Source organism: Astatotilapia calliptera, chromosome 10 (assembly GCF_964374335.1).
Source record: "Astatotilapia calliptera chromosome 10, fAstCal68.1, whole genome shotgun sequence".
Taxonomy (NCBI): Eukaryota; Metazoa; Chordata; class Actinopteri; order Cichliformes; family Cichlidae; genus Astatotilapia; species Astatotilapia calliptera.
The window spans coordinates 11,361,604-11,372,463 of record NC_137431.1 but is presented as its reverse complement, the minus strand read 5'-3'; the positions used below and the strand labels follow the sequence as shown (position 1 = coordinate 11,372,463).

The 10,860-nt window shown below is 43.0% G+C and overlaps 1 protein-coding gene across 1 annotated transcript; it reads left to right on the top strand.

Annotated features, from left to right (window-relative positions):
* The first annotated feature begins 1,362 nt into the window (after positions 1–1,362).
* Positions 1,363–6,408, top strand: rom1a (retinal outer segment membrane protein 1a). The gene is made up of 5 exons (XM_026183178.2): positions 1,363–1,522; positions 1,774–2,010; positions 4,591–5,021; positions 5,157–5,403; positions 5,543–6,408. Exons 2-5 carry the CDS (start codon positions 1,861–1,863, stop codon positions 5,750–5,752), a joined length of 1,038 nt encoding a protein of 345 aa, XP_026038963.1. The 5' UTR covers positions 1,363–1,522; positions 1,774–1,860; the 3' UTR covers positions 5,753–6,408.
* The last annotated feature ends 4,452 nt before the right edge of the window (positions 6,409–10,860 follow it).

The window sequence follows — 10,860 nt, the reverse complement described above, 5'->3', positions numbered from 1 at the left end:
ACAGGCTATAGCTGTAGTAATAATAATAATGGATTGGATTTATATAGCGCTTTTCATGGACCAGTACGGTAGTTATTGGTAGAGCAGAGCAAAGCAAAAAAAAAAAAGAAGAAGTAAATGGACTGGTTCTTATATAGCGCTTTTCCACTCTTCTGAGCACTCAAAGCGCTTTACACAACTTGTGCATTCACCCATTCACACAAGCACAACTGACATTCACACACATTCATACTCCAATGAATGCATCGGAGAGCAATTTCAGGTTCGTATCTTGCCCAAGGATATTTGGCAAGCAGACTAGGGGAAGCCGGGAATCGAACCACCAACCTTCCGATCAGTAGATGACCTGCTCTACCACCTGAGCTACAGCCACCCACAGTAAAAATTCAATACTAGCATGACAGCGTGGATACTTTGTTTCTATTATCTAAGTGATGTAATCCACTGAATTGAGTTAAATAAATTATTTTTTGGAAACGAAAAAAATCTATAGATACACCTTAAACATGAAAAACGTCTGAAACTTATAGCATTGCTGTCACATCTATTTTATTTATGGCCTATATCACATTTTAAAGAAAAGCACTTTACATTCCAGGTCTCCAAAAATTACAGTTTCAAAATACAAGAAAAGCTGAAAGGTGTGTTTTGTTGCACTGACTAATAATTGTGGAAAGCAAAAATGTCAATACTTACCCTGTATTTACTTGATCCTGGATTGATACCAAAATTAGTACAACAGTAGTGATACACTTTCAGATGCCTTTTGTGAACTGTAATAAATCATCATCTCACTGTATACATGTTCTGATTAAGAAGGTGGAGACAAATATTCATTGTAGATTTGTTTGCTTACATATAAGAGGAGTTCTGCAAAGTCAGAGCAAATGAAAGAGACCATATTGACCAGAAATATTAATGGAAAATTGGTACCAGTATGGATGAGGAGGTGAGAATGTTTGCCACCTTGGGACCATGCTACTTGGATTCAGAGTATCAGTCAGGCAGTAATGAGAGTTGGCTACTCTTCCCCTCATATATTACTACACAGAGTTGAGAGCCAGTGACTCTGGGTCCAATAGAGGACTTTGACTGTTTCTCAACCTGTAGACTTCTACATAATGGCAAATTGAAAATGGAAATAAATATTTAGACCTATTTGTCTAAATATTTTTTTAAATCTCATGTAATTTTCTTGTACTTTGTAATTTTTTCCAGTAGATGTGTCCCAAGTGTCTGCATTACACAGATAATGACTTGTGTATTAATAATACCTCCCTGTCAATTTCAATTTGGCTTGTCATCCATGTCCCTCTGTATGAGTGACAGATGCTGAGCAGACAATGGCCTGGATCCACAAACCAGTTTAATAGGATAGGTAGGTATTAGTGGTAAGACGCCCCCCTGCATCCAGGTTTACCAAATCCAGTGTGCCAAATCCACTGTGTGGCACATTGGACGGTACACAGTGGTTGCTGGAGATAACTGGACTTTTTTTCAGAATCTTTTAGGAAAAAATAAGGTAAAATTTGACCCACCAACATCAGTTTAATTGAAGATGCACCACTTGTGATGTAAAGCTCTAAAACTCAGAAGTTTCCAGGGACTTTCTGCTAACCTCTCTACTTCTTAGTTTGGTTGTTTGTTTCTCACAAAACTACTGTTTTGTGTCTGAACTGTCCTCACACTGTTTATACAGGGGTGTTTCAGTTCTGCCATCTTCATCTTTAAGCCTTTGGAGTCCTCCCTCTCATCTCTTCTCCTCTCTCACAGCCAGAGCACAGCATCGTCCCCCGCGGCCTCGTCGCTCTCCTTCCCCTACCCCCCGGTGAGACCTGGTAAGATTCCCCCGCTGCAACCATGGTGGTGATGAAGATGAAGTTCCCCTTTCAGAAAAGGGTGAAGCTAGCCCAGGGACTGTGGATCCTGTCATGGTGTGCCACGGTTGCTGGGGCCACGACCTTCACCCTGGGGTGCATCCTCAAGACGGAGCTCCGCAGGAGGGCAGAGGTACTTAAAATTTGACCTCCTAGAGTGAATACTTTCTTATACTTTTTGAATTTACCCATTGTAGGATGCCTGAAAATTACTACTGGGTAACTACTATTTGCATGAAATGTAGTATTAAGAGTATGCATAGTTACTGTAACTGTGTGTAATGGGAAGAAAGTCATTAAAATTATTGTTGTCTGCAATGATAACTATTACAAATAATGTCAAATAATAAACCACTAATAAGTGCTAATATTTCTAATCTCACATCAAGTTGTGCATCAAATATCAGGGACGCTATATTTAATTGCCTAAAGAATCTGATTATACGCTATAATACCAGGTGTGAATATTCCTGAGTACACTCAACAAATGCCTTCTGTGTTGGGTTTTAACTGTAGACACTAGATTTTCAGGGAAAATGCAAAAGGAAAAAGTCTTAGAGGATAAATGAAATCTCCGTGCTAATCGGCAATCAACACACCTGTGACCCACTTTGGATCCTGACTCATCATTTCATAAATTAGGCTTCGTCAGTCTTAATTACCCTAATCCCTACTGCTACTTAAAGCTGTCACCATAGCTTTGTATGATCAGTTTTATTGTTACACACGCTTGGAATGATTGAAAAATGCAAAGAAAATATTATCTTATTATGTAGATTACAGTAAAGGTTTAATCCCATCATCAGAGAACGTTTGACTGAACACAAGACTTTGTTGTGTTTTCAAAATGAAATTATTTTTTTAAATTTCCATTTTACCAAAATGAATCTCTGAGGATGTTAGTTTGCTTGACATATAGCTTCAGGAAATGTGCTCTACAAACATGTTCCATTGGAATCACATTGGTTTACCAAATACGTAAACCAAAGACAAACCAAAGACAAATAGTGCAGCATTCAGTAGAACCTCACTACCATATTTAAAAGGGAAGTGGCTGCAATTTCATGCAGTTGTGGTGTTTGTGTCTGTTCTGTGTGGTAGAAGTGGATAACAAACTGAGTTCTGAGTTACTAAATGTACGACAGGTATCCTTGAACGATACTTTTAAGCCCCAGCTGCTTGTGGCTCATACATTCTGGTCTAGTTCTTCATTATGACATTTAGCATCTGACAGTAATGCTGACAATATGTTTTATTTCTATATATATTTACGCACATTTACAAATTGACGTCTCTTCATAAATAAAGGTGGAATCCTTTTAAGCCTTCTAAGCCTCATCAACGCATGTTGTGATGTCAAAAATGTTAACTTTCATTTCAGGACTGTACTCTCCGCATTAGTGTCTATATATTCAAAATAGTAGGCATTGGAGAAGAACAGTCTGACTTATTAGAGGAGAAAAATTGGTTAAAAAGTTTACATATACATGCAATTATGTTTATGGCTGTGAACATAAGCTCTCTGGACATTTTATTAGACATTCACCTGACACAACTGCTTTTTGCTTTTAAGAACTGACTTAATTATTCATAGCAAAGTTTCAACATGGTGCTGGAAACATTCCTTAGAGAGCTTGGTCCATATTGACATGATAGCATCACACAGTTATTGCAGATTTTTTTGGCTGCACATCCATGACTTGAATTTTGGTGTTGCATCACTCCCAAAGGTGCCAGATTAAGATTTGGTGGCTGTGGAGACTGTTTGTGGACAGTGAACATTATCATGTTCAAGAAACCAGTTTGGGATTATCTAAGCTTTGTGACATGGAGTGTTGTCCTGTACAAGGCCACAGCCGTCAGAAGATGGGTACACTGTGAATATAAAGGGATGGACATGGTCAGGAGCATGTAAGCTTTGGGGTTTAAACCATGCTCAGTTGGTACTGAGGGGCCCAAAGTGTGCCAAGAAAATATCCCCACATCATTACAACCCCAAAACAACAAAGTAAATCATTGATACAAGGCAGAAAACGAGACTCACCCGACCAACATTTTTCTAGTCTTCTGGTGTTCAATTTTGCAGAGGCCATGCAAATTGTAGCCGCAATTTCCTGTTCTTAGCTGACAGGAGTGGTACCTGATGTGGTCTTTTGCTGCTGTAGCCCATTGCTTAAATGTGTTGTGCACTCAGAGATGCTCTTCTGCATACCCTGTTTGTAACGAGTGTTCTTTTTTCAGTCACCATTCCTTACCTATCGGATTGAGGTAGTCAGGCCTTTCTACTTAAACCTTTAGTATCACAGAGACATTTTCAGTGTGAGCTGAAGCTCACTGGCTACAAGCAATCTTCAGTCATGGTTGTGTAGAACACCCCCCCCCCCCAGTATATCAGCAGTTTCTGAAATACTCAGACCAGGCACCAACAGCCAAGCCACTTAACTCACCTTTCTTCTGATGCTCGATTTGAACTTGAGCAAGTCATCTTGACCATGTCTACATGCCTAAATGAACTGAGTTGTTGCCATGTGACTGGCTACTTAGGTATTTTTGTTAACAAGTAGTTGAACAGGTGTACCTCACAAAGTGGCTGGTGAGTGCGATTTTCATAGAATTTCATACTTCACTAATTTTGTTTATTTGTTCTGCATAATTATTGAAATGAATTTGAATGGTTTAATATTCCACACATTGCTGTGTGACTCACTTTCAGGTAATGGATAACCAAGACATTCATATTGTGCCGAACACCCTCATGATTGTTGGTCTCGCCTCCTTGGGCATCAACTACTTTGCATCAAAGATCTGTCAGGATGCCCTGGACGCTGGGCGATTCCCTCGCTGGAAGAACTTCTTGAAGCCCTACTTTGCCGTCTCTTGCTTCTTCACCGTGCTCATGCTGCTAGCTGTCATCATGAGCTACGCAATGAAGGGCAGTCTGGAGTCTTCTCTAAAGGCTGGCCTGAGGAATGGCATCCGCTTCTACAAGGATACAGACACACCAGGCCGCTGCTTCCAGAAGCAGAACATCGATCGTCTGCAGATGGAGTTTCAGTGTTGTGGGAACAATGACTTCAGGGATTGGTTCGAGGTCCAGTGGATCAGCAACCGCTACCTTGATTTCAGCTCTAAGGAAGTGAAAGAGTAAGGGGCTGGAGGGTAGTGGGTTTCACATTTGTGCATATTCTTAAAAAATGAAAGAGTTTGGATTGAAAAAGTGTGACTAAAGAAAACAATCATGTGGTAACAGTGTTAGTAATCCCTCATTTGTTTCTATAGCCGCATCAAGAGCAACGTGGATGGCCGTTACTTGGTAGACGGAGTCCCATTCAGTTGCTGTAACCCCAGTTCTCCACGGCCGTGCATGCAGTATCAGCTTACCAACAATTCAGCTCACTATAACTATGATTACCAAACCGAAGAGCTCAACATCTACCTCCGGGGGTGCAGAGAGGCTCTGGTCAACTACTACATGGGCCTGATGAACACAATTGGGGCTGGAGTTCTGTCAATCTTCCTCTTACAGGTAAGCCCGACCATGATTTCAGGCAGAGATTGTGGTGCCACAGCGAGCTTGTAATTTATAAAATGTGAGACATACAACACTGGGTTTTAAAGAGCTTACCCTTGTCTAACTTGCTCCCCAATCGCTCTCACTTTTGCAGGGCTCTGTGCTGGTGAGTTTGCGCCTCCTGCAGACCGCCATGGAGGCAGTGGCAGGAAAGGAAAACACTGAAATCGAGACAGAAGGGTACTTGCTAGAGAAGGGAGTGAAAGAAACCATCATGGAGTATCTCGACCCTGTGCTGAAGTTCCTCCTGCTCAAAAACCAGGTCGAAGAAGGGAGTGCTGCAGCCACAACAACTCCCACCTAAACCACATTTTACATCAAACATCACGTGTAAATAACTTGTACAAGACGGCATCTAAGGAATGATTTCAATTTTTAAAAAAGAACACAAATAACAAATTTCTGTGAATTTCACAAATTTAGGGATAGTGTTTTTGTTTTTTTATTGTCAGATGACCATCCACCCATCTACTCTAATTCCCAGTCAAATTCTATCTTGGTGTCTTTATTGCCAGTAAATGTACCCATAGCAGCTATGATTAATCCAGTTTTCAGACACTTGTACTCCTTAAAATGAATAAGATGCTTAAAATAATGAGAACTTTTTTTTATTGTCTATCACTTTTATTTTGCCTGTTATTCACTGCACAAGATTAACAAATCCTTGATTGTTTGTTTACAGTCCTACAAATATATGCAATTACCAATATTGCTTTTGAAAGTGGTTTGGATTATAATTACACACTCACAAGACTTGTTTGTCTGAAACGCAATAAAGCAGTCACCCATCAATCAGAGGATAAACATTAATCGAAGAGCAAGTGTACAAAAATTATATATTTTGTGGAAGATGTAAAGCTGACTGTAGAGAGACATGAGGCACAATGCTCTGCTGCGCAACAGGATTATGACAATAATATATAAAAGATGACTTATTAAAGTTTGAGGTTACTAAATGTCTCATGGAGTGGAGTTGTTTTCTTATTTTCTTTGTGATGTAAATACAGCACGCAGAGACATTAAAATACTTCACTTGTCACCTTCCATGACAGTGGCTGTGAGATAGCACTTTCTCCTCGCCTCTCTTCTCTCACTCAGTGAAAGGAATCAGATTACAAAGGCTGATTAATCGTTGTCAGTAATGCAGTGAAAGCCATCGAGTGTGTCCTCTGTTCTGACACCTTAGCTGCCAAATCCCATTAGTTAATACCCAGCCTGCTGCCTTAGCAGTTAGACGCCTGCGTCAGGTGGCTGGCAGATGAACGGTGAACCATATGAAGGCTTTGTCTCCTTATACAAATTTGAAAAGGTGAAAAATAATAATACTGAGACTGGTAAAAGGGAAGACTGGTAAAGCTGAGAGATAATCATTCAAACACAAAGTTATATAGGCATGCCAATATGTAATGTAATGCATTTCCCTAAAACTGTACAAGGCAGTTTATTAAAAAAAAAAAAATCACTTTACTGTTTACATACATGCCTTTTTTGCACATTACAAATTGCAGTATTTCCATCATGTTATTTACACCTATCAGGCATAATTGATTATCTATTCATCTTGGCAAGAGTTATTGTGTGGGATAAATTAGGGAGCAAGTGAACATTTTGTCCTCAAAGTTGATGTATTAGAAGCAGGGAAATTATGCGAATGTAAGGATTTGAGAGAGTTTGATAAGGTTTGATCAGTTCCCCGGGTCTCAATCCAGTTGAGCATCTGTGTGACGTTCAGGGCAAACAAGTTCGATCCATGAAGGCCCCATGTCGCACCTTAGAGGACTTAAAGGATCTGTTGCTAACATCTGGGTGCCAGATACCACAGCACACCTCCAGGGGTCTAGTTGTCCGAAAGTCTCCTTATATTTCAATCGCATCGCTATAAGTGCAGTGTTAATTTCTGCCGATAAGTTCCACTTTGTTCTTACTGTTTGCTGCGGTGGTGACGTCACATGCTTTTACGACGCTCCTGCCGTATCACGAGTCCGAGGAGCACTAGCCATGTTTTTTCTCCATCAGTGTGGGGGAATAGCGATCTCCAGCCGTGTGCGTTCCTGTGCAAATGTGAGTCAAAATCCCTCCAGTTCTACGAGTCTATTTCCACTTATAGCACGGGTTGTACTTTGACATTGATTACAGGGGGTTTATGCTAGGAGATTTATCGAGAGTGGTAGAGGCATGTGACTTACCACCGTAGCATTTGTTGCGGGTTGGATCTGTGTACCGCGGTTGTGTTATTTAGCCACAAGAGGGCACTGAAGACCATGTAATTGCTGACCTTTCCTAATTTGGGGGCATTAGGTCTTTTCTGTTGTCTGAGATATATAGATATTCTTGTTTCCTGCCTGTTTAAATGGGATTGTGGGACTTTCTTATGTCAGAGCATTCAGCTGATTATTTGGGTTACAGATCATTATATTGGCATGATGTTGGGAAGTGACGAGTGTTATATTTATATGTGAAAATTGTTTCTCCTTGTTTCTTGTTATTCAGAACCACACGTCTGTCCACCCCTCCCACATTCGTTAAGTATGCCTACTGCTGTACTGTTGAGCTGCTATTAACTTCCATTAAAGTATATCCGGACATCACTCTCTGTGCCCCACTCTCTGACCGGAGTTTAAGTCCTGAGGGAGCTATCATCCCAGCATCCCAGAGATAACTCTCTAACAAGTGGTCCTTCGAGCCGGATAGATAGCTACTCTGAGGACGACATGGAGTTTAAGCACCAGGATATCCCTGACATATCCGTGCGACGGAAAACTCAGCGAGAGAGACATCTCCCGGCTTACTTTGATGATTATGAAGTTGAATATCAACCCAAATCAGGTACATCCACCGATAAACCAACAGCAGGTGCAGAGGCAGGGATGGCTATAGATCAGCGCTCTGCCAGGCAGCGCTCGACCGCTTCACGATCACATGCCTCAGGTTCTCAATGCAGTAAACCTAGATCCCAGGCTAGTGGTCACTCACCTTCGGGAGGCTCTATCATCGCAGGGCTAACTGATTTGCAGACAGCGATGTTGGAAGAGAAGATGAAGGGCATGGAGCTAGCAGAATTGCAGCGGCAGATGATGGAAGAGAGTCTAGCTGAGGAACAGTGTTTAACATTGGATGCTCAGGCCCGGGAAGCCCTCAGTAAGAAGGAAGAACTATACATGCAGCAAGAAAGGCAAAGACGTCAATTAGACGAAGAGGCACGTACTGCTCACAACACCAGAGAATCTATTACCAGACGTCTATCAATGCAGCGTCGACTCAAAGAGAAGGAGATGGAGCTAAAGAGAGCTTCCCTCATTGCTGCTTTTCTTCGTGATCAAGAAGATGGGCTGCCAGCACCTAGACCTTTAAATAACTGTGAGTATGACTCGGGCCTGCAGGCTTGCAGCAGTGGTGTAAACTCCCAAGTGAATCTGTCAGAGCACCCAGCACATAACGGACAGCAACGTAATATGACCAGCTATGCGAATGCTTTCCCACCTTCCATCTTGCCAGTGGATGCATCAGTACCAGATTCGCAGCCCTTACATCCCACCAGCTCCTCGTCTGTCCTGGAGCCAGTATCTGAACCTCTCCATGAGTGTCCAACGCAACATATCAGTCCTGCTATTGCTATGGACACTCCCTCAGCTGGTCATCAGTATGGTCAGCAGCCAGGCGGAAATCACCCCTCTATTACCTACTCGACTCAGACTCTCCGACCTGCAGCAGAGGACAGCTCTAATATTCCTAACCGACAATCACAGCCTCCTGGAAAGGTGAAACACCAGGGATGGCTTCCTCCAGTGCCATACTCAACACCCAGTCAGTTTCTACCGCTTCCTGATTTACCGTCCCGCCTGCGGGATAAAGTCGGACCAGCTGGCTGTGGGCCCACGGCGCCGTCTTTACAGTCCGAGATACAGTTGCCACCTACTGCCAGCAATGGCAACAACTTGATGGAACTGCTAATTGCCAGCTCGTATGGGATCCCCAAGCCAGCACTACCTTCTTTCGCCAGTGGTAAGGAAAGTGATTTCGCGCTTCTTAAGATGGCTCTGGACAGTCTGCTCGGTAGCCATACTCATCTCACAGAGCAGTTCAAATATCAAATCCTTCTGGAGCAGTTAAAACTACCAAGTGCTCACAAACTAGCACAAGCATATATGCATGATCCCCTGCCATATACTACAGCACTCCAGGCTCTCCAAGACAAATATGGTCAACCTCGTCAGCTCGTACAGAGTGAGCTTGGATCTATCCTGAACTCTCCCCAAATCCGGGTGGGGGACCCAGAAGCCTTCGACAATTTTGCTCTGGATGTGCAAGCTTTAGTAGGTATGCTTCGATCACTGGACGGTGAAAACGGCTACGAACTGCGATGTGGCTCTCATGTCGATAAGTTACTGAGTAAGCTCCCAGCAAGCTACAGAGATGGGTTTGTTGAGTACAGCCTCAGTCGTGGGATACTGAGAACTGGAACTGACAGGACATATACCCTGCCAGATTTTTCGGCCTGGCTCCAAGTGAAGTCGCAGGCCAAGCGCATATCTATTAGGGCAGCCGACATGTTTCAGGACCAGACCAAACAAGGTCAGAAAGGCAGGAAAAGCCAAAGATATCCTTCCACGGTGTATTACAACACAGACAACAGGAAGGGGGATGGAGCTCATCTGGAACCAGGTCATCGGACACCTCCCAGTAAAGGGAAGATTAAGCCGAAACCTTACTGTCCATACTGTGACACCCGTGAGCACTACCTTAATCTTTGCCCCAAATTTAAGACACTGTCCACCACCCAAATTGCAGAGTGGATCAAAGATAAAGGTTGTTGGCGTTGTGGACGGAATCATGCACCTGATGTGTGCACCCTGAAGGCACCCTGTAAAGTGTGCAAACAGCAACATCTTACAGTGCTGCATGAGGTTTGCCAACAGGAGCCTAGGAAAGTCCTGATGGTTGGCACTGCCCCAGATACGTCCACCATCTACATTGATCACCCGAACCGTCCGCATAAGGTCCTGCTAAAGGTTGTGAAGGTGTATCTGTACAATGCTGGGTATTCATTGGAGACCTTTGCTGTACTAGATGACGGTTCTGAACGATCCATCATCCTACCACCAGCCGTGCAGCACCTCAATCTAGGGAAGGAAGCCGAGACACTTCCATTAAGAACTGTTCGTCAGGATGTGATTCACCTGCAAGGGGCCTCAGTCTCCTTTGAGATTTCCCCTGCCCATGATCCTAAGGTGAGATACCACATCCATCATGCCTTCACTGCTGACAAACTGGGCCTCTCCGAGCACAGTTATCCGGTTAAGGCACTCATGCAAAAATATGCACACCTGCAGGGACTCCCACTTTCCCCTGTCGACAGGGTGCAGCCTTTAGTCCTTATTGGCTCAGACTTCCCTCATCTGCTTGTCCCAACGA